Genomic DNA, 24,504 nt, shown 5'->3' with positions numbered 1-24,504 from the left:
CATCGCCCTGCGTAATGGTGTGCTATTTACCCTATCCTGTGCATAGCACCCCCTGTCTTTTACCACAGTGGCACAGCCGTACCTGTGGGAGAAGCGGTAACAGTGCAGCACAGTCTATTTCTATCTCAGAAAGAGGGCCATTCTGCACAATGTATACATAGATACACACACACTGCACCCATACATATATTTACATGCATAGAGAACACAAGCCTGCACTCTCACCCAGAGGGAGCCAACAGCTGGGGTGCCATCCAGAAATACTAATATACCAGTATTCCAAATGTAGCGCAAATGTATCCCCAGAGGGGAATGATTAGTACTCACCAGACTTGTAGATAAATGTTGTGCCAAGGACAAACAAGATAATTCCATAATGTGCCGCAATCGCAGATGTTTCGGTCCTACAGCACAGTATGTGGCCCTTTCTCAAGGCTGGCAGTCAATGTTCCTGTTCCCACCCTTGGTGACATTGTTTCTTTTTTAAATTAACTGTCAGCCTTGAGAAAGGTCCATATGGGACCGAAACATCCCTTTTTATGGTATTTGATGCATATTAGATTTAATATTTAGCTCAAATTTATTGAAAAACACCCCTTTTGGTTCAGTTTTTTATTTTATAGGACAAGAGGGGAAGGTATCGTAAGGGTTGAATATATAAAGGGTTAAAATGACGAACCTATAAAACACATAACATATATATTGTGCTCCAAAAGAATAAAAAGTGTGTACAGTATTTAAAATCACTGACTCTGGACTTGCTTTCTGCCAGTAATTATTAATTTGTGTGTTATGTGTTAGTAGGGGAATTGAGCTGGTGTCTGCTCAGTTTGTGGTTTGTTACTTATCCCAAGATCTTGGCATTGAGCCCAGAAAAATTGTCAAAAGAATTTCAAAAGAGTTTCTCTTGTTAAGAGGCATAATAAAATGTGAAACAATGTTTTCATATAATTGTCCTCAAAGTAAACATATGGGGAATGAGAACCAATATACTTATTCCTTATGCAAGTTTTGGTACACCATCTGATTTGAATATATATATATAATATTTCTTCTATGTCTAATTTGTCTAGACAACACTTTTTTCAATGAAATATCAGGCAATGTTTGCAATGAGACCCTTATATAACAATTGTAAATTGGTGTTTATTATTTTGAGAGGATATGTATGTGTCTGCTATGGAATATAGACACACTCTAGATAGTGTCACACAGGCTAGCTATTAACTTTATAATTCCCCTTTCCCTGATAATTTTAATTAATTCCCCATCACATTTGCTATAAATTTCTATTCATTTAGACATTTCTATTGGAAGATACTGTTATTAGCAAGCCCTGCGCCGCCTTCCCCTCTTGTCCTATAAAATAAAGGGGTGTTTTTAATGAAATTTAATAAAAGCTAAATATTAAATTTAACATGCATTAAATACCATAACAAATGTAGGTACTTATGTAATATCTGGGCTCCTGTTTTTCTTATGAGACCGCGTCCGCTCGCCACGCTTCAGGCACGGTGGCTCGCTGCGCTCGCCACACTATATAAAATCAACTCCATGCGTAGTTGGATAGTAGGGGTATGAAAAAATGGGGTGCATTTAACATGGGAGCCCAGATAATACATAAGTACCCAAATGTATCCATAGATGTGCGTCCAACAGTGCAACTCTTTCCTCTCTCTCTCACATATTTTTGCCCAGGTAAGTTATATGCTCATTGCCAGGGGGGATTACATGCTTGTCCGGGGCTGAAGACATCCAGCACTACCCAGAAGTGCGAGTAGCGCTGGGCACTCTGACAGACACTAGAGGTGCAGGATGACCTCTAGCCTCTGTCCCCTTTAAGGCGCTGTGCCGTCAGTACAAATTTGATTGGAAAATGGGCAAAACCATGTGCACTACAGGTGGGGCAGATGTAACATGGGCAGAGAGAGTTAGATTTGTGTGAGTTTTTTTGTTTCTGTGCAGGGTAAATACTGGCTGCATTATTTTTACACTGCAATTTTGTTTTCAGTTTCAGCACACCCCACCCAAATTTAATTCTCTTTGCACAGGTTAAATCTGCCCCACCTGCAGTGCACATGGTTTTGCCCATTTTCCAAACAAATTTGTACTGAGCTCAGATCTGAATAAGGGCCTAAATGTAGATTTTCAAGTGAAATGGTTCCGTTGATGTATGTTTTTTGTTACTACTTTAATAGAAATTCGTATTTCTAACACTGGTGGCACTTTAAATGCATTTAACTGCTATAAGAAGGTTTGAAACAGATCAGTGTCCCTGCAGAAATTGCTTTTACTTATTTTGACAAGTGGCCTCTAGTGGTCACTGGCAGTACTTCACCTCATAGAGGTGAGGAGTAGTTAGCCTTTAATATATATTGTGGCTGGGACAGCATATTTCCACATAATGGTAATGTGGAAGATCCAGTCCAGGGAATAGAGCAGCAGCAGGAAAATTAGATCCAGTCCAGGTTTCCTAAACTGATGTGATCAAGGTTTTGCTGATTATAAGCACCTGCAGCTTCCTGTTATATGTGTGTCCAGGGCAGGAGGTCATTGCTCCCAATGCTGAAAAGCAGCTGGATGATAGGCCGGTAATGTATTATTACTTTAGGTGCTTTGGAGTGTACTCTGACTGTGAAATTTGTGGAAAACCCTGCAATGATGTAACCTTGTTTGTTGAGCTGTTAACCTGCTACAAAAAATAAGACCCAGACTTCTTCTATACCCAGTGTATGTTATTCCTTATTTATTATTTATTTATTTACCGTTTCTTATATAGCGCAGCATATTCTGTTGCGCTTTAAAATTGAAAACAACAGTAGGTAGGAGGGCCCTGCTCACAAGCTTACAATCTATAGGGATAATAGGAGGGATACATAAGGATAGAATTCCATAGCATGGCAGTCCCATCAGATTACAAGACAGTCTTGATGCAATTAGATATAAATGCTACTGGAGGTTGAATTTGATAAACTTGCCTGAAGAGGTGAGTTTTCAGAGAACGCTTGAAAGTTTGGAGGCTAGAGGAGAGTCTAAAGGCCCCCATACATTAGGCTGTCCTTAGGACTAGTCGGACCCAATTCTCCTGTGAGCCGCCCGGGAGCTCCCCGGCAGTGAGGGTCAGGGGGCCGGCGGTGATCCTCATCAGGGGGTGCAGTGCGGTGGGCAGTGGGTCCCTGAGCGCTTAGCTAGCGGCGCCGGCGAGTGCTGACCTGGCCGGGCGGTGTAATGATCACAGATATCAGGAGCGATTGGCTGAGCTCTCAGCCAATCAGAGAACGGCTAGTCATTTGACAGGTATTTTAAAAATCTAATACCCGCCACTGCACGTCCCATCCTGCAGCACTGCTGAATGATATCTGTGATCATCACACCGCCCGACCAGGTCAGCACTCGCCGGCGCCACCAGCTAAGCGCTCAGGGACCCGCTGCCCGCCCCACTGCTCCCCCAGTTAGTCTGCATGCATATGCTTGTCAGATGGGCAGGCATATGCATACAGGGAGGTCGGACGTGATCTTATGTGCTGACCATCCGATCTCCCTGATCCGGTCCGATGCGCATGGGACCGCGCATCGGATCAGATCTCACACACCTGCGATTTTGGGTCGATTTCACCCGGTTATCGTCCCAAAGTGCCGAAATCGGATGAAATCGTCCTAAAATCGCATAGTGTATAGGGGCCTTTAGTGTGCATGGAAGGGCATTCCATAAGGTGGGTGCTGTCCGAAAAAAAATCCTGCAAGTGTAAGTGGGAGCGAGTAATGAGTGTGGATGAGAGACGCAGATCTTGTGCAGAGCGGAGAGGTCGGGTGGGGATATATTTAGAGACAAGTGAAGAGATATAAGTTGGTGTAATCAGAGTAATGGCTTTGTATGTAAGTAGAAGTATTTTATATTGAATTCGGTAATATACAGGCAACCAATGGAGGGACTGACAGAGCGGATCAGCAGACAATGAACGTCTAGCCAGGAAGATCAGCCTCGCAGCTGCATGCAGAATGGATTGTAGCGGTGAGAGTGTTTTCTTAGGAAGACGGGTAAGGAGTCTATTGCAATAGTCAATGCGTGATATAATGAGTGCATGGATTAGAGTTTTTGCAGTGTCTTGTGTAAGGTACGGATTAATTGTGGACATGTTTTTTAGATGCATGTAACATGATTTAGATACATTGAATGTGAGGAATGAAGGACAGTTCAGAATCGAGGATGACCCTAAGGCAGCGAGAGCTTGTGGAGTAGGATTAATTGTTGTGTTCTCAACAGTGATAGAGATATCAGGTTGGTAACTACTCTTGGCTGGTGGGAATATAATTAATTCTGTTTTGGAAATGTTGAGTTTGAGGTGGCGAGATGACATCCAAGATGAAATGGGAGAAAGACATTCAGAGACACGGAGCAATACTGATGGTGACAATTCCACATTGTTTAAACCGCTTAAATGCATTGATCAATTCATGAACTAAATCTCCACTATTTATTAATATCAGTTAATTTAGTGAATGCAGAGCCCCCTCCAATTTCTGTTTAAACAATGTGGTCACAAGCCATAGGGCACCCCAAAACTAGGAAAGGTGAGTGCCGATGTTTAGTGTATATTGTTTATTAGATAAAAAATTTTAATTAGTCTTATTGTGGTCACATTCTCTCATGCACCCTGTTTTAACTTTTATTGCATAGCTTATGTTGGTACTTGTGTATTAGCCGGGCTCCCGGTACGTAGTTAGCGTAGCGGCGCTGTCAGAATCAGCGTATTGTTCCCGCGGCCGCGTAGCCAGCGTCTCTGTCAGAATCAGCGTAGTGTTCCCGCACAGCGTATTCAGTCAGAAGTAGCGTAGTGTTCCCGCTACCAGACAGTCAGTGTCCCTGTCATAGTTGAAGGTGAAGTGACAGTGTAATGGCTGCAGAATCCACTTAACAGTTAACACATGTTGTCATTACTGTCTCAGATGTATGATATGACAGGTGTGAATGTGTACCTGAAACACCCCCACTATCCAAGCCAGCCCGAAGCGTGGCGAGCGCAGTGTGCCCCGTGAGGGGACGCGTTATGCATCCACCTGACCTGTTCATACCCCCATTTTGATTTTAAAAAGTGTGGCGAGCGCAGCGAGCCCCCGAGCCTGCAGTGGCGAGTGCAGCAAGCCCCGCAAGGGGACGTGTATTACTTCACATGTGTTACACATCCCCTTGCGGGGCTCGCTGCGCTTGCCATGCTTCAGGCACTGTGGCTCGCTGCGTTTGCCACACTTTTTAATATCAACCCCACACCGACGTGGATAGTGGGGGGTATGAACCGGTCGGGAGGACACGTAACGCGTGCGCTCACCACTCTTTGGGCTGGTGTGGATAGTGGGGGTTTGAAAACTCCTCCTTTATTGTGCTTAGGACGCACTACCCCCTTTATGCATGAGGCGCACATGCTAATAGTTAATGAGACTCAGGAGCGTCTAAGACGCACCTGCTTCTCAGACAGCTGGAGTGCCTCTCCGCCGGCGCCCGCATGATCCTCTCTCCGCTGGAGTCCGCTAGCGCAGGGGATCTGGCGGTTACCGGCGCTGTGTGAGAGGCGCTCACTAGACTTGACATGGACGCCGGGACAGAGCCATGGACACCGGGAACAGAGCCGGGCTGCCGTGGAGTGACTACGTTAACTACGCTAGGCAGCCGTTGGGCTGCCGCGGAGTCACTATGCTAACTACGCTAGGCAGCTGTTGGACTACGCTGACAGCGGAGCTAGCATACGCTTGCATACGTATGCTAATTGGGCGTCCGGCTAATACACAAGTACCCTTATGTTACCACTTCCCTAGATGATTAGTGGTAACTGCCCACCTTTAACCCCTTGAGTGGTGGGTTTTTCTGGGGCAGGACAAACCTACCAGCGCAGGTTTGTCCTGCCCCAGCAAAACCCACCACAGATCATAGGAAGCCGCCGCCCCCTCCCCCCTCACCTTCGCACCGGCGTTAGTGCGCCCGAGCTTCCCTGCTGCCGCTTCACCCTGCCGCCTGTCAGTCATCACAGTTGTAGGCTCGGGGATTTTTCGCAGTGGCTCGGGAGGACTCGGGCGCCTGAACTCTCCCGAGTCCCCCCCCCCCACCCGAGCCGCGCCGACCATCCCTGAGCCTGCCGCCTACATCACTTATGCAAATAGTGAATGGCGGCTGGCGGTAGGGGAGGAGCGGAGGGGGTGGCTGGGTGGTAGGGGGTATGACAGGAGGGGGGGGTGACAGGGGGGACCCCCAAAGGTAGTGCGCCAGTGGTGCTCCGCAAAGGTATTCACCCCCTTAGCTTTTTACCTATTTTGTTACATTACAACCTATAATTGCAATTATTTTTTTTATCTGAATTTTATGTGATGGATCGCACAAAATAGTCTAATTAAAAAAAATTTAAATATATATGAAGTCCCTCAAAAGTTCTGGTGCAACCAATTATCTTCAGAAGTCACATAATTAGTGAAGCCCCCTGTGTATAATATGAGTCACATCTGTCAGTATAAACACACCTTTTCTTAAATGCCCCAAATGCTGCAACACCACTAAGCAAGAGACATCACACCATGAAGACCAAGTTGTTCTTCAAACAAATCAGGGACAAAGTTGTTGAGAAGTACAAGTCAGGGTTGGGTTATAATAAAATATCCAAATCTTTGATGATTTCCCAGAGCACCATCAAATCCATCATCTTCAAATGGAAAGAACATGGTACCACAACAAACCTAAATAGGAATATACACTGCTTCGGTTCGGTGGCTCGCTGCGCTCGCCACACTATATAAGATCAACTCCATGCGTAGTTGGATAGTGGGGGTATGAAATCATCCATGTGTGACTATACAATTAAAAATCTGGTCTTTACAATTAAAAATCGCATTGCATGCCTTAAATAGTGGCATGCAATGATAAAATCGGGCGCCCAGATAATACACAAGTACCAAAGACTGCACCTGTAGGGAAAAAGTTTGTTATTGAAAAATGTTAACAACTCTTTTTGATTTGTTTTGTGAATTCTGCTTCTTCCCTCACACTAACTGGTGTTCTTTGGCTCTTGCGGGCGCCCGATGGTGACCTCACTCTTTTCCAGCAGCCACGGCTTCTGTGTCAGGTGAAGGAGAAGGCAAGGGGGGTCCACAGTCTGCAGCAGGTCCAAAGCATTTTGTATGCATCTGGCGCACTTTTTCATGAATGGTTTTGCGGCTTCAGTTTGTTGTTTTTATGGGAAAAACTTTATTGTAAAAATGCGGTCACCAAAAACGGAGGGAACCACATGTTAAAATGCCTCTATGGGCCAAATAAGTATGTACTTCACATGCATATGGAATACATAAACGATAATAAAAATAGGTGCATTCATAAAATTTAGATGGTAGAAAGTTGCAGTCTTTAAAAATAAACAGTAGACAAAACCGTCAGATTCATGAAATGAGAAAGAGATGATAGGAGCTGATTGCTTGTTATTTGGCAAATATGGGGATAGTAAAAGGACAGATGTGTATTACATGATAGGTGTATATTACTTGTATTTATTAACTAAATACAAAGTGAATATACAGAAGAGAAATCAAATCGATATTTGGTGTGACCACCATTTGCATTCAATATAGCATCAATTCTTCTAGGTACACTTACACAAAGTCGGGGATTTTGTAGGCTTTACAGTATAGCTTTAATCCATTGTATGATTAACCAATCATACCAAACAGGTGATAATGCATAAACAGGTTGAAGCACAGTCATCAACTGCAACAGATTAGTGCACACCCAATGGTGTCCTCAATGCTGAGACATAAAGGCAGGTACTTATCCATCATTCAGTACCATCAGGGAGGCATCTGATTAGCTCCACATTTTTCTGCATCAGGACAATGACCCTAAACATACAGTTAACGTCATTAAGAACTATTTTCAGTGCAAAGAAGAACATGGAGTCCTGGAAGGGATTATGTGTCCTCCACAGAGCCCTGATCTCAACATCAGGCTATTTCAAATGCTGAGCAAGCTGTGCGGTCACATGGGGCTCTGTAGCCAGGGGTATTTATACCCATACTCCAGCCACTGTTAGACACCTTTGATAAAGCTGCAGTTGGCAGTGAAACGCGTCAGGCAGACCTCCGGTTCTTCACTCCAAGTGTGGGATACTGTATCCAGATCGGACTCACTTACTGGTACACTTTGACCCACGGATTTACCTGCTCAAAACACCCTCTTCATCACCCCAGTCCCTCCATTGTGTTTGGTGGTCACGGTCTCTCCTGGAACACCCAGCGGCATAATTCCAGCTTGCCATTTCCAAAAAGGAGGACATTGCTTCATCCACCGATACCACCTCTCCAAGTTTCCTCTGTCGAGTTTCTGGCGGACACCGCTCATTGAAAAAGTTTTGGGGTATTCCACCCACCCCCCCCCTCCAATACCATCAGGATCTGCAAGGGGATACATCTTCAGTGGAAGCCGACCGACAGCACTCTTTATTATCATCATCCACCCGGGTGAGGATTCCTACTACCACCCGTGGTTTCATTTCAGATCGTCCACCAAATGGTAATGTGCACTTACCTGTGATCAAATGCCCACTCCCTTCCCTTTTTCCATTCATTATATGGTCTACATTCCCTGTCCTACACTGGACTGAACACAGTCACGTTCATCCCAGCTTGTGACGTGAAGAATCGGTTCTTATGGTACCTATATTGTTTTTACTGTGAATTTTGTACTGTACTTTATTATATGTTTTTCATTTTTAACAAGTAAAATATTATTATTACACTGTAATTTGGTGTGTGTCACCCTCATTTAGCGCTGCTCACACGCTTCGGCGTGATTTGTCTTTGTGTTTTCTTGTGGTGGGGACCGACTATCCCCCCCTTGAGCAGCAGCTAACACCCTGAAAAACACTTCCTGTCAAGCGCCTGTTACTTTCCCTTGGTTTTTTGCCCTGGGAATTTTTTGGCTCTGTAGCCATGACCACTGTCTCCTTCAGACAGTATTTTATGGGGGCTGTGCATCCACATGACTCCTGTTGAAATTGTCCCAACCAAAATGGCTGCCAGCTGAAATGAGATACTGTACTTCCGAAGGATGCTAGAGGAGGTAGACATTTTGAGGATGGACATGTGCTACAAGGATTATTATTATTGTGTGGGATATAATATGGTGCAAGGGAAATTTTTGTGTGGGGCATTATATGATAATATGGTGCAAGGGGCATTACTGTGTGGGGTATAATATGGTATAATGGACACGGTCATGCCCATTGCAGCAAGGCCATACCCACTTGCAGCAAGGACTTTTTTGTGGGCACGCAAATATATTATTTTTACAATGTTGGGATACCCATTAGAATGGGGGATACAGTACAAGCTCCACAATGGCAGAGGTCTCCACAGGGAGCTAGTCCAGTGATCTGTGGACTGGACCATTACGGTTTATACCAAATCACGGAAAAAAAATTCTATGGAGATTTGGAATGATTATATTCAGTCTCAAATACAATATATGCATAGTGTGTGAGCTCTTACCAAAAGATGGAAACATATACATTTTATATAGGGGCAACTTATTAATATACAATGAATACTGTATGTTGTGAGATCATTTAGTATTTCTTAATAGAAAATGACAAAGAGCAAGCAGGTGAGAGAGAGAGAGAGAGAGAGAGAGAGAGAGAGAGAGAGAGAGAGAGAGAGAGAGAGGGAGAGAGAGAGAGAGAGAGAGAGCACATGAAAGGGAGAGAAGGTAAAAGCAGGAGTGCTTCTTGTGGGGTACAGTCCTATTGCTTCTCATGGAGTACATAGCATTGCCAAATCTTTGGAAGTCCCCTGTAGAATATACCGTTGTATTGTGACATCTAGGGAACATCAGCAAACAGAACAGAAAGTTTAGGTTTATACACAAACACCAGATAACAGGGTTTTGCCATGTTATATATATTACAATAAATGAAATGATTCAACTTTTACAAATATAACGTGCAGGATACAAAATGAACATTCAGCAGCCTCTGCTAGAGCCTAAACTCATAAGATTCCTGGGCCACCTGCCAGGAATGCCAGCAGCCTGGGCACACACAGGAAGAGACTGAGGCTGCTGTGACTGGGGGATACATGGAACACAGCAGTGAGGGAAGTAAAAAGTTATCACACTTATATTATGAGGTTGCAGAACTGTTGTTTAAAAGTGAACTCAATGACATGGACCTCATATAAATAGAAGGACGTCAGAGAGAAGACATCCATCACGCTGGTGGTCCTCTCCTCAGACTCATCCATGGAAGCCAAGATACTGCTCCTGTTCCTTCTTTATAACAGTAAGTCATATTATAGAGTAGTGTACATTGCAATTAGACAGATGTTGTCAAATTGTTTTAACAGTTATAAAAGTAGGTGACAGATGTTTTGTTTTTCATTTTTATTGTGAGCTTAAACTTTATAGGGATGACCTTTTAGAATCACATTTCCGATCTATCTATCTATCTATCTATCTATCTATCTATCTATCTATCTATCTATCTATCTATCTATCTATCTATCTATCTATCGATTATAGTATTTGAAGAAATATAAAAGGTGCATATTAACTAAGAATGTATTATTTATACCTGTACAACTTTTCCTGTGGTAAACTCCAATAGACAGACACTAATTACCAGTCGAAAAGCATTTCATTAATCATCAATGTGATCTATCTCATATTTGTCTTATAATTGTCTTTCTTAAGGTGCCCATACACGGTACAATTGTTGGGTGCGATGAGATGCGCGCTCCCGTCACACATCTCATCGCACAGCTCAAAAAGCATAGGTGCCCATACACATTGCGATGAGAAGCTGCAATGTGACGCGATGGGATGCCTGCTCCCGCTGGCATCCCATCGCACAATACAAAAAGTATGTGCTACACATACTTTTTGTACTGCCTGCGGATCGCATCGCACACAAATGGATGCAATCAACCCGATAATGTGCCGCATTGCACGCAGTTATAACGTGGATGGGCACCTTATGTAAAGCACATAGTTTTTGTACTAGATCTCATCTTATTGCATCTCATTGCATTGCTAAACCTATGCAATGCGGTGCGATCTAGTCCAAATTGTATACAATAACTGTACCGTGTATGGGTACCTTCATGATAATAACATCAGTAAAATAAAAATTGCACAAATTATACCAAAACTCCAATCAAATCAGGTAACTTTACAAACTGTGTATTGCAGTAACAAGATCAGTCTTTAGAAAATTATTTTATATAGTTAATACTAGAAATTGTAACTGTAGATCTGGAATTATTATATCATATTCAAAAAGTAATCTTTCATTATTAGCACCAGTTGTTTTTATTTCCTTGTGTGGACTTGGCACAATGTGTCGTATTGTTCTGTGCTGTTCATGACTTTTTATAGTCAAATTTGTTTTATGTTGATTCTTGTCCAAAAGTCAGTTCTCATGTTTTCTTAAATAGTTGGATTACAGACATAATGTCCTCACTAAGCTGTCTTGGGGCTCCAAAGAAATGGTTGGGGGTAATATTTTTCTAAATAATAATAGTAATATTAATAGTAATAATAATACTAATAATACAGTGCAGTTGCACAATGCATTAATCAATTATATCCAAATAGAATAAGAATGTATTCAAATGGATAAATGGGGTTAAATTTACTAAAATGGGAGTTCTATTTCAGATGGGATGTTGCTATGGGCAACCAATCAGATATTATATATTATCTTCTAGAACAGTGGTTCCCAACCTGGGGTACTAGTACCCCTGGGGGTACTTTGGATTACTTATAAATAATATTGGTAATGGCGTAAGAAGAAGTCTCCTGATGGCGTAAGAAGTCTCCCATTGCCATGGAGATGAACCATGTTGGGTCACTTCTGGTACCATCTGCAGCATCATAAGTGAACTCAGACATCAGCGATCTTCTGCTCCACGCTGACATGGGTGGAGGAAGCAGCAGCATTTATCCTACAGATGTTAGCGGTACCTCCAGAGACAGTTCACAACCTGTGGCCATACACAGAGGGACACAATTCCTGACTGCATTCTCTTTCGCTACTCCTTAATATAAGGACACGCATAACGCTCACTTCCACTTCACTCGTAAGTACTGTAGATATTTCAAATTGAAAGGAGGGGGTACTCAAAAATGAAAAGCCTAATCAAGGGGTACAGGATAGAAAAAAGGTTGGGAACCACTGTTCTAGAAGGTGCTACATAAATACGAAGTAGATTCTGATTGGTTGCCCATAGCAACATCCCATTTGAAATAGAACTCCCATCTTACAAATGTCCCCCATTGATACTGTGGTCATATGTCATTGATGTGTAATTTATTGTTGCCACAGTATTTTGATCAATGCCATTGCAATAATGGGTGTGGTATATTTCACCGACAGTCGGGATTCCGACAGTCATTACTCAGACGTCGGATTCCCGACTGCACAGCGGGGGAGCGCAATGAAGCCCCTTGCGGGCTCACTGCGCTCGCCACACTGCGGGCACGATTCTCCCTCTATGGGGGTTGTGGACCCCCACGAGGGAGCAGTCGTGATTCCGACGTCGGAGTAATGACTGTCGGAATCCCGACTGTCGGGGAGCCATTAGGCACCCGTAATAATTTAGAAGCACTCTCTCACATTAGAGACTATGGGCCAGATGCATCAAGCTTCAAAAAGTGATATAGTGGAAAGTGATAAACAACCAGCCAATCAGTTCCTACCTGTCATGTTACAGGCTTGGTTTGAAAAATGACAGGTAGGAGCTGATTGGCTGGCTGTTTATCACTCTCCATTTCATCACGTTTTGAAGCTTGATATATCTGGCCTTATGGGGCCAGTTCCAAATTAATCACAGCCAGATGTAAGTTCAGCTACATGCTGCACTTACAGTATGTTACCTCCGGACTCTCAGATTTTCGTTCAGAGACCTATGGGCCTGCGTAAAAACTCCATTGGGCAAATATACTGAGATGGGGGTTCTATTGAAGATGGGATGTTGCCCATAGCAACCAACCAGACTCTATTTATTATCTTCTAGAAAGTGCTAAATAAATAAGACATAATATCTGAATGGTTGCTATGGGCAAAATCCCATCTTCAATAGAACTCCTATCTTGGTAAATTTATCCCCATGAGTCCAGGGCGGGCAAGGTGAGCAAGTTGGCGTGCCATTGGTGGCATTTTCATGTCATGACCCGAATTGACCCCAAAATGTACCTTTATACAATTTACAAAAATAAATACATAAAACATAAAAACACAAATACACACACAAACCGTATAGTGATTTTCAGGCTTTAGACAAAATCTGGACACAATGTACCCATGTAGTGCTTAAGCCCCATACACAATAGACAATATCATCTAGTGTGTACACTCATTATTGTTAATGATGCGTGCTCCCTATGTAATTTGTAAGTGTGTTTTATGATTGTATTGGAGCTGAGAACAATTTCTATATAAGATTATTTTAACACACGCATCTAATTTACCTGGTTAATAAAACAGACTGAGGGGGAGATTCTCTAAAGCAGAAATGCTCTGTCCCCCCCTCCGGAGGGAATTGCCAGCAAAAGCTGGCGATTCTCTGCAGAAGCCTATGGGCTTTTTACTGCAGCGCTGTGTGAGGGATCCCTCATGGATCCCTCCCAGCATGCCCTGCGCCGGCGCCATGCTCTGCACATGCGCAGATGGACTCCCGGGACTCAGACCCAGAAGTCCAGCACCAGCGCCGCATCGCAAGGGACAGCTCTTATCACAAGATGTCCAACAAAGCCCCGGATTTTAATGGTTGGAAGCTACTAGTCAACTATATTATCAGACAGGAAAAATCTTTATATATTAGCCGTTACACTTTAACTAAATTTGATCAGATTTGTCACTATTGGATAAATTCATTTTTTTACCATGACACTAATGATCACGGATAAGTATCACTACTGCACTTTAGTAAAATATAAGTAATAAAATTTGAAATGGTAACACATATACTAGATATTTTGATATTCACTATAATAGTTGCGGGAAACTCCCACTTCTTACAGCAAACTATGCAGAATGATCAGATACACTTGGTAGGTTGTCCCTCTCCCTCTCTGTGTTGGTAGCACACCTTAGTGTTAGGGAAAAAAAGGGGTGTGTGTGATGCGGGGGGGGGGGGGGGGGGTTGGGTGGGGTGGGGGATGGATGTGAAGCGGGCGGGGGGAGCCCTAGCGGAGCCCCTGCTTCAGTGTCAGGTAAAGACAGAAGCAGCAGCACAGCCACGGAGGTAGCAGCGGGGGAGGTAGAGCCGGGTGGTGGGGGATTACCATCGCACTCTGGGGGGTGTCGGGGGGTGCCACACTGACCACGGCGTGCGGGGAGTTGCCAGTGGTTACCCCGGGCGGTGTGTGTGTGTGGGGGGGGGTGTTGGGGGGGTTGTATCACTCACCTGCTCCCCGTTCCTGCACCCTGCTGGGATGTACTTCTGCAGTCTATGGCAGCTTTCTACAGCACATGTTCTCCTTAGCGGCTCAGTACCACAGCACTTTACAGAGAATATTTGAACATTATTTTCCCAGCACAGAAACAAAATAACCCACCCAAATCTAATCCTCTCTGCACAAGTTACATCTGCCCCACCTGCAGTGCAGCATGGTTTTGTCCATTTGAGATGGAATTTGCCTTTGTGAGTGAACCAGAATACGGGCCATATAGTCTAACAAGAACCTTTGCAGTTCTTTTCCCTCTTACCCTTTGACGGTGTGTTACAACTTATGCTGTGTACACACTTGTACAATCTGCATGAGATCCAGATGAGATTTTTATTTGTTATAAGTGATGTTATATGTCAGTAGTATATAAATAATAATGTTACTTAATCTCCTGGCTGCATTAAAGACATGTTATGGTCACTTGTATGCTACATAACAGATTTGAAATCTAGACAACTTTATGACTGTGTTCTGGTTCGTATTCCTGTTATTACCCATTAATGAATGCTTAATGAAAGGCATGCAAAATAGGAAAAGTTTAATTAAAAATAATAATAATGCAGAGTGATGGTTGGGATTGTGAAAGAATCTGCAGCTGCTTGTTCCAATGTTTATGTGTAGAATTCTACTGTCATGCAGTAGTTTGTCCAGCTGTCTCTCCACATACATGAAATAAGGTGTGTGTGACGGCCTATGGGTGACTGCTAATGGATGGAGAAGCTCAAATAACACACCTTTATGTTATACCTTTTATGGATTGCAGCTTTGAATGGTGAATTGATACATTCTCATACACGTCAGAAAAGAGGAATCTTGGATCTAGCTGGAGTTATTGGCTGCACAACTGGAAGATCTCCTCTGCTGTATGTTGGATATGGGTGCTATTGTGGGCTAGGGGGGAAAGGAAATCCAGTAGACAAGGCAGACAGGTAAGTTATTTTTATAGATACATTACACATTGATGCTCTTGGCAAATACTATGTTGAAATGTAGCAAAGGGCTTCCAGTCACTTACTTGAGTCTCCTTTTCCCTCCCAAACTACTCTCAACATTAAATAAGACCCTCAATGAAAGATATCTTCCCTTGTATTGTTAGCTAAATCTTATTAATTACCCCCATTAACCACACATTGCAATACATAGCTTCACATTTAATGGAGACCTCATATTAAATGGATAGCCCCCACCTACTGACAATGGTTAACCTCTAACAACTACGACATTAATATTTCCATTACATTATAAATCCACACTACTGTTACTTTAATGCCCTCTCTCGTACACATTGCAATAATTGCCCCAAAAACACATTTACATCCAATCACAGAGACATATTACATTTAAGGGGTGTACGCACTGTGCAATTGCCTTGTGATTAGATCCTGATTTGAATTGCACGGCATGCAAACGCATTAAATGTTGACTATATAGTACAGGTCTGTACTATACTGTATTACAGGCAGGTCTGTACTATATCTGTACTATATAGTCTTGCCTGCACAGTCTATTTTTCTATTCGATATCGACTAAACGGGAGCGTGTATAGGGATTGAATGCGGACAAAAACCATTCAATTTTTATATATAACCAAAATAGAATAGAAAAAAAGACTAAATCGAACCACCATCACGTTTACACTTTCCTGATCTGCATAAGTGGCTTACTCTGGGAGGGACTCTTACCTTTGACTCGTGTCCTGTGGTGCTGAGAGAGGGGGTACTAATTACCAGGGCCCAGGTCTGATGGAAGAGCACAATGGGGCCCCCATTATTCGGCAGCTGCAGCAGCTCTTCTGCTGGCCTGCAGTGTGGCCAGGGAGGTGCTTAAAGTACTAATTTGTGTTTTATTCTACCCCAGTTTTAAATCTACCCCAGTGTTCCATGTACACATTTAAAGAGGATAAAGCCAATGGGATGTGTGTTTAATCTTTTGGAATCTGATATCCAAGCTGGGTCCACATCATCTACAGCAAAACAGGGAAGAAGTCATGAGCAAGCAGCCATGGACTGAGAGAGTGACAGCACTAGAAGCATTTTAGAAGCTGACGGCAGCCGTAAGCCAATCAGAGCTTGTAGACTGGCAGTTAATCAGGAGCTGCCACTGCAGGCATTCCTGACTGGCTGCCGGTCCACAAGCTCCATCTGGCTCATGCCCCCCACCCCTCCCCTGACGTCAGCCCTGTGCTTAATGCATAATGAGGTGTGGTTTAGGTTGAATGTGCTTGGCCTGGTGGGCCATGTTCAGACCACAGGGGGTGGATTAGGGTATGGTTTAGGCAGATCAACAGCAACAGCTATACCAGGATACAATTTATTTAGGAAGGACAGAATGGGAAGAATCGGAGGAGGGGTAGCAATGTATGTAAAGAAAAGCATAAATGCTACTTTAATACAAAACATTGAAGAAAAAACTGAGGCCCTTTGGGTGACCATAGAAATGGAGGAGAAGGACATTACTCATAATGGGGTCATCTATATGCCACCAGGCCAGGGGCAGGATTTGGACAGGAGCCTATTGCTTGATGTCACTAAAATGGCTTTAAAGGGAGAAGTCATAATCATGGGAGACTTTAATCTACCTGATGTGAATTGGGAGGAGTCTTTTGCAAGATCATCTAAAAGTGGCAAATTTCTAAATTCCCTACAGGGAGCCTCTCTCAAGCAATTGGTGAGGGAGCCTACTCGCAAAGACTCAATATTAGATTTAATACTCACAAATGGTGATAGGATATCAGACATATATGTGGGTGAGAACCTGGGATCCAGTGATCATCAAGCAGTATGGTTTAGTATCAAGGCAGGGTCCAACTCCAGTCACACAAAAACTAAGGTGTTGGATTTTAGGAAGGCTGACTTTGCAAAAATTGGGGAGATGTTTAAGCGACTCATTAGCAGATTGGAGGAACTTGAAAGGAGTGCAGGAGAGGTGGAGAAAATTAAAAAGTGCAATACTAAAGGTAACGGACCTTTGTATCAAAAGGGTTAAGAAAAGTACCAGGAAAAGGAAGCCAGTGTGGTTTACTAAAGAGGTATCAACTAGTGTAAAAGCAAAAAAGATGGCCTTTAGGACATACAAGCAGACTCAAAATAATAATGACAAAGAAGTGTATCTTGCCAGACGCAAAGAGGCTAAGAAAGTAATCAGGCGTGCCAAGGCACAAGCTGAGGAGAAAATGGCTCAGTCAGTAGATAAAGGAAACAAAACTTTTTTTAAGTATATAAGTGAAAGGAGAAAATCAAATGGAGGAATAATAAGACTGCGGACAGACACTGAGAATTTGGTGGAGGGAGACAAGGCAATTGCAGATCAGCTAAATAATTACTTTTGCTCCGTATTCACTATAGAAGGAGAAGGGAAGGGACCACAGTTAAGTTGCAAGGACATTCATAAAAATAAGGTAGATGGAAGTACATTTACTAGGGAGAAAGTCCTAACAGAACTTTCAAGACTGAAAGTGGATAAATCAATGGAGCCAGACGGAGTGCATCCAAGGATACTAAAAGAACTAAAAGATGTGTTGGTAGCGCCATTAACAGATTTATTCAACCAGTCACTAGATACAGGTGCAGTTCCAGAGGACTGGAGAAAAGCAAATGTAGTTCCACTGCACAAAAGTGGAAGCAAAGAAGAAGCAAGTAACTACAGACCAGTGAGCCTTACATCAGTAGTAGGGAAAATAATGGAAACACTATTAAAAGAAAGAATAGTGGAATATCTTAAATTAAACAATTTACAGGATCCAAAACAGCATGGTTTTACTGCAGGGACATCATGCCAAACAAGTCTCATTGACTTTTTTGACTCCGTGACCAAAATACTAGATGAAGGGGGGGCTGTAGATGTGGCATATCTAGACTTTAGTAAGGCATTTGACACTGTCCCACATCGCAGGCTGCTAAATAAACTTGAAAGTGTGGGATTGGATTATAAAACAATTAAATGGATAAGAACCTGGTTGCAGGATAGGAAACAGACAGTTGTAGTAAATGGAGTGCATTCTATGGAGGGAAATGTTACCAGTGGAGTACCCCAGGGATCTGTACTTGGACCAGTGCTCTTTAATATCTTTGTTAGTGACATTGCAAATGGTATTGAAGGGAAAGTATGCCTTTTTGCAGATGACACAAAGATATGAAACAGAGTAGACACACCAGGAGGGGTAAATCAAATGACTGATGATCTAAGTAAACTTGAGAATTGGTCAAGAGAATGGCAACTTCAGTTTAATGCTAAAAAATGCAAAATTATGCACTTGGGACTGAAAAACCCAAAGGCTCAATATAGTATCAAGGGTACTATAATGGAAACTACTGAGGAAGAGAGGGATCTAGGAGTCACTATTTCAAGTGACTTAAAGGCAGGGAGGCAATGTAACAAAGCAATGAGGAAGGCTAGTCAGATGCTTGGTTGCATAGGGAGAGGAATCAGTAGCAGAAAAAAAGACGTAATAATGCCACTTTATAGGTCATTGGTACGACCTCATCTGGAATACTGTGTCCAGTTCTGGAGACCATATTCAAGGATATAAATACATTGGAGAGTGTACAAAGAAGGGCAACTAAAATGGTTCATGGCCTACATCACAAAACTTACCTAGATAGACTAAAATATCTTAACATGTATAGTTTGGAGCAGAGAAGGGAAAGGGGGGACATGATAGAAATCTTCAAATATATCAAGGGTTTTAACATAGTACAGGTGGGAAATTTTCTTCAAAGGAAAACAAGTAATAAAACACGAGGACATGCACTGAAACTGGAGGGAGGTAGGTTCAGGGGAAATGTTAGAAAGAATTACTTCACAGAAAGGGTAGTGGATAAGTGGAATAGCCTCCCATCAGAGGTGGTAGAGGCTAAGACAGTAGAACAATTTAAACATGCTTGGGATAGGCATATGAATATCCTTACAAAGAAATAAGGATTAAAAAGGGTTGAGTTTACCTGAAGGGTAAAAAAAGGGGCAGACTAGATGGGCCAAATGGTTCTTATCTGCCGTCAAATTCTATGTTTCTATGTAACAGGGGAGGGAGGAGCTAATCCATTGTATAGATAGACAAGGGACATGGCTTGGTTGGTCATCCACACAATGGGGCTGAAATCAAGGTTTGTCTTAGGCAGATTAGGGTCATTACTTGGTAGGTCATACATGTGGCCAAGGTCGTCTTTCACAGATGAATGTTTTTTATTTTTTGTTATTGGTTATTCTCTGTTAGCTGAAGTGACACCAATATACCATTTTTCCACACCCAGTAATACTTTCTGCTTGTACAAGGTGCTGTAAAATACATGACTGCTGCTATGGAGAGGCAGAATATGCTGGATGTAATACAAAGACTGATGGATACAACTGGAGTTGTAGCAATCGCTTTATAAAATGTAGTAAGTACACCGACCAGTCAGATCACTTGATATAAGATTCACAAAGATTTTGTAACTATTACATGTGTTAGGATCCGCCTCCAGCGGATCTGTGTTATGCGCAGATTCACATATTCTGTGTGTAGTTTCATGTTCTCCCTGGATTCGGCTCCCTGGGTTTATCCCAGCCTGTGTGTGTGTGTTTACTCGCTGGTGGCATCCAGTGGTCAGCCTGGGCCATTGCAGCTCACTTTCAGTGCTGTGTGTTCTGGACTCAGGTGTCTTGATTAGGCTCCTAGCCTGCAGTGCACACCTTTAGGCAATGTGTAATCAGCACCACATTGTGCTCACTATAAAGAGTCTCTGCTCACACACTCCGGTGCCAGTTATAGTATTCAGTTGCAGTGTTCAGTTCGTTGTAGTCCACTCTGTCCAGCTTCAGTCAGTGTTTTGTCAGCCTATGTCAGAGTGTGTTCCTGGTCCTGGTTCCTGTCGGGAGCCTTCCTGTTGTTCCACGCCTGTCCTGCCCTGCCTGGTTTGGTCCTGCCGTGCCTGGGATTCAGCTTGTTTGCCCCGCTGTACACTCATCTGCCAAAGAGATCTGCAGTGCTTGTCTGGGACTCCGTCATCTTCCCAGATAAGTCAGGGGTTACCCTGTGTTTCTTCTTACGCAGTTTTGGCACACTGTGTCACTGGGCATTATTGCCATTTCATTATATAACATCTCATTAGCATTGTTGCCATTTCATTATATAACATCTCATTAGCATTGTTGCCATTTCATTATATAACATCTCATTAGCATTGTTGCCATTTCATTGTGTATCATCTCACTTGCATTGTTACCAGTCAGTGTCACCTGCTCAGCCTTATTACTTCTTTGGGCTTCTGGGAGTTCCCCGGTATAGGGATTTAGTTAGCTTTTTCCCCTTGCTCTCTCCTGGTCTCGGCGGACGTGTTGTCATTTCCTAAGACCTGCCTGTAGCGGAGTGGGGCGGACTTAATTCGCCCTTCAGCCGAGACGGGCCCAGGTGAAGCCTAGCACCGCACACGTCCGTCGATTCCAGTCAGAGGCAACGGAGTTAGGGTACCGGGGATACTCCCAGAATCCTTACAACATGTACTTCATTATAGATTAACACTGCACCCTGATGCTGTACGGGGTTGTTTCCGCTATGACATATATGACAGTATAACGCATTTAGTTGTACTTCACATTGAACAAAGTATTTCACACTATTGTGAAATTTCATCCAGCCAAAGGCTCCATCCCATATGGTCGCAATCGCCTAGGGCTCTCCATTTCATCGAACAACCCCACCTGAAAATCAAATATGAAGCTGTATTATCACCCACATTAGCTAGAAACCTTTACTTTTTGGTGCAACAATGAAGTTGTGTAAATCACATAGGTATCGCAGGACCAGATGCACTAAGCTTCAAAAGTGATAAAATTGAGAGTGATAAACAACCAATCAGCTCCTACCTGCCATGTCACAGACTGTGTTTGAAAAATGTCAGGTTGGAGCTGATTGGTTGGTTGTTTATCACTCTCCTTTTGATCACGTTTGAAGCTTAGTGCATCTGGCCCACAGTCTTAGGTTTAGCGCTCACTGGGCTGCCCGCTGAGCACATGCTGCAATTCAAACGCTATGACTCGAAAACAAATGTAATTATAACCCTCGTCAGTTTATTTCTATTTGAAACTCAAAATACATTCTGTCTGTGGGCTGTTTATAGAAAATACTTCCGTACGGGTCAGTCGTGTCCTTTTCTGGACATAGTAATTACAGGTTGTTATGATGTGAAACATGCAGTTTTCTGCATGTGGTTATACTATGATATCCCAATTCTCCACGTTTGCATCCGTTCAATATTATTTTTACTTGACAAACTCAATATATGTAGAACAAAGTATATAAAGAGGAAGAAGTTTAACTGTGTAAAACTGGGCGTACACTAGAGTGTTCTCGGCCCGATATGTCATTTCCAGATGGATCGGACCATCACATTGGCTTGATCGTCCAGAACGTAAGGTCAACCTTCACATAATTGAAAATATATTTGACGTAAAACACAGTTCCCATTGTTACATTTAACTATTCAAATAACCCCGATGTATACTCACAGCCTAGGGAAGAGGTAAGCGCATCCCCCCTCCCCCCACCAATCCCCTCAATAGCATGTGAGGGAATGTGTACTCAGAAACATTCACTCTCATGCAGCCGAAGGGGAGAGAAATCATTTGATGGTCACTGACCATTTAATGATGTGGAACATGCACGTATATCTAAGTGACTCTCAGGCATAATGTCTAGGGTGCCATCTGTACGGCCATATAAATGCCTTATATGTATGCGCAATATAGAGAATTAGTTTTTAGCTAGCAAAGTGAAGCATGAGGTAGCAAACAATGGGGCAGATGTATTAAGCCTTAACAAGAGATAAATCCAAGGGTGATAAAGAGAGATGAACGTCCAGCCAATCACCTGCTAACTGCCGTGTCACAGGCTGTGATTGAAAAAAGTCAGTAAGGAGCTGATTGGCTGGACGTTTATCTCTCCTTATCACCCTTGCATTTATCTCTTGTTAAGGCTTAATAATTCTGCCCCACTCTGCTATAACTCCCCTTGGGGGTTATTCTAGTCCATTCTTTCTGACAAAATCCTTCTTGGATGGACAAAACCATGTGCACTGCGGGTGGGGCAGATGTAACTTGTGCAGAGAGAATTAGATTTGGGTGGGATTTTTCTTCAAAGTGAGATCTATATTGAAGTGTAAAATCATGCAGTCAGTATTTTCCCTGCACAGAAACAAAATTACTCACCCAAATCTAATTCTCTCTGCACATGTTACATCTGCCCCCCTGCAGTGCACATGGTTTTGTCCATCTAAGAAGGATTTTGTCAGAAAGAATGAACTAGAATAAACCCCCTTGAGACATCTTTGTGGAGGTCAAGCATAGCGCTGGACATTTAGAAGTGCTGTACTGGCAAGTTGCATTCATTTCAGCGTTATATATATAAAAAAAAAATCTTTAAAGAAAGGAACCGGGTCTATTTTTATCTGATTCTTAAAATAACATTGTGTTGAGATTAGAAAGTGTCTTTTTGTTTTAATTGTGTATTTGTGTTTCTATTATTTTCATTTTATAAATAAATTTGAATATTTATCAATTTGAATGCTCTCTAAATATAAATATGCAGATTTGTACATAGACACCTCCTACATCATTAGGTTATCTGTGTAAACATCAGCGTAACCCTCTGGTTCCTCGGGTACTCTGGGAAATCAGAGTTCCTTATCTTATGGTATTTCTACTTTAAATGGAGATGCTTCATGTTGTACACAAAGTTGGAATAATTATGTAATTGCTTAATCCGATGTAAGAAAATGCTGGGTTTTAGCTAAAGATGGATTTAGCACCTTTAACTAATGAATACGTGTCTTGTTTTCCAGATTACACAAAGGACTGGTGTCAAAGAAAGTTGTGTCGTTGTGACAAAGAATTAGCATTATGCCTCAGGAAAGCACCTTATAATGCCAAGTATGCGCTCTATCCTAATTTCTTATGTGGGCAGAGTCAGTCCTGCCGATATTACAGGAAATATGATTGAAATGGAAAATCCCGATTGGTTCAGCTGCACAGCAAGTCTCAGCCACTATGCACTTCCCAGCAGGGTAGGACTGGAAGTGCTTTCTTCTGACTGGGGCCCTTATTCTGATTGACGCGTACTTTTCCGCATACTTTCGGATCGCGTCTTTACGGCGTCTGCGCATGCGTGGAGAACGCTACGCGCATGTGCCACGCCTTGACTCCGTACCTGTTCGGGCAAATCCCGTACAAAACTGGTCACCGCAATCATTCGGGAAATATGGGCGTATTATGGGCGTCATGCGGAATGACACATGGGCGTAGTTTCAAAGTGGGCAAAACGGGGCGGAAACATGGGCGGACACGGGGGAGTACACTTATGTTGGGGGGCGTACATTCGGATAGCACTCCGAATGCACGCGAACAAAAAGGGAAGAAATGTGCGGTGTCCAAAAGGCCACTATTGCTTTGCGGACACCACTCGTTCCTGCGGGAGGCGAACGGACCGCCTAATGACTACAAGCATTAACACCTGAACCCAATAAAATCGACTCCTTTACTCATTACTCACTAATAGGACGCTTGTCAGTGCTTTAATTGAAACCATTGCACTTCAATTGCTGTAAGGGTTAATGTGTGCAATGCATGTGTTAGGCATGCTTGTAAGGATATATTGGCATCTAATTGATTCCAATTCCAAATAAGCATTTTTTTATGAGGATAGGTAATTGAATAAGTGGGTCATGTGATGTATTGCAGAATTGACATAATAGTGGGTTGTTTGGCGTAAATACACCGCTTACGTGCGGTAGCACCGCTTGGCTCCCGTTCGGATGCGGTATTCCCGAGCATACTCTGTAATACTCTGTTATACCGTGCAGAATTTGACTGTTTCCCCCGCACACGCATGGTTTGTATGTCGTCCGTAAACACGCCCTGTTCTTAAAGAGTGAGTCCGTCCGAATGCGGAGGACCCGTGGGCGTTTCTACGGACGATGGCCGCACGCGGCAGAACACCGTGGCGTGCGGACCGCTCCGTAAGAATGCGGGAATATCCGCACCGATCAGAATAAGGG

At 43.0% G+C, this 24,504-nt stretch overlaps 1 protein-coding gene across 1 annotated transcript; it reads left to right on the top strand.

Moving 5' to 3' along the window:
- The first annotated feature begins 10,109 nt into the window (after positions 1-10,109).
- PLA2G10 (phospholipase A2 group X) lies at positions 10,110-23,741 on the top strand. Its single transcript, XM_083152010.1, has 4 exons — positions 10,110-10,307; positions 15,240-15,405; positions 19,748-19,854; positions 23,293-23,741. Exons 1-4 carry the CDS (start codon positions 10,268-10,270, stop codon positions 23,448-23,450), a joined length of 471 nt encoding a protein of 156 aa, XP_083008136.1. The 5' UTR covers positions 10,110-10,267; the 3' UTR covers positions 23,451-23,741.
- The last annotated feature ends 763 nt before the right edge of the window (positions 23,742-24,504 follow it).

Source organism: Crinia signifera, chromosome 7, assembly GCF_055691185.1.
Source record: "Crinia signifera chromosome 7, ASM5569118v1, whole genome shotgun sequence".
Lineage (NCBI taxonomy): Eukaryota > Metazoa > Chordata > Amphibia > Anura > Myobatrachidae > Crinia > Crinia signifera.
The sequence above is the reverse complement of the archived record's forward strand: the minus strand, read 5'-3'. Positions and strand labels throughout refer to the sequence as shown.

Excerpts from the sequence above, each read along its gene's own strand:
- PLA2G10 (XM_083152010.1), top strand. The coding sequence starts at position 10,268 with ATGGAAGCCAAGATACTGCTCCTGTTCCTTCTTTATAACA. Across the intron at positions 10,308-15,239 it reads CCTGTTCCTTCTTTATAACA|CTTTGAATGGTGAATTGATA; the intron begins GTAAGTCATATT and ends TATGGATTGCAG. Across the intron at positions 19,855-23,292 it reads CAATCGCTTTATAAAATGTA|ATTACACAAAGGACTGGTGT; the intron begins GTAAGTACACCG and ends CTTGTTTTCCAG.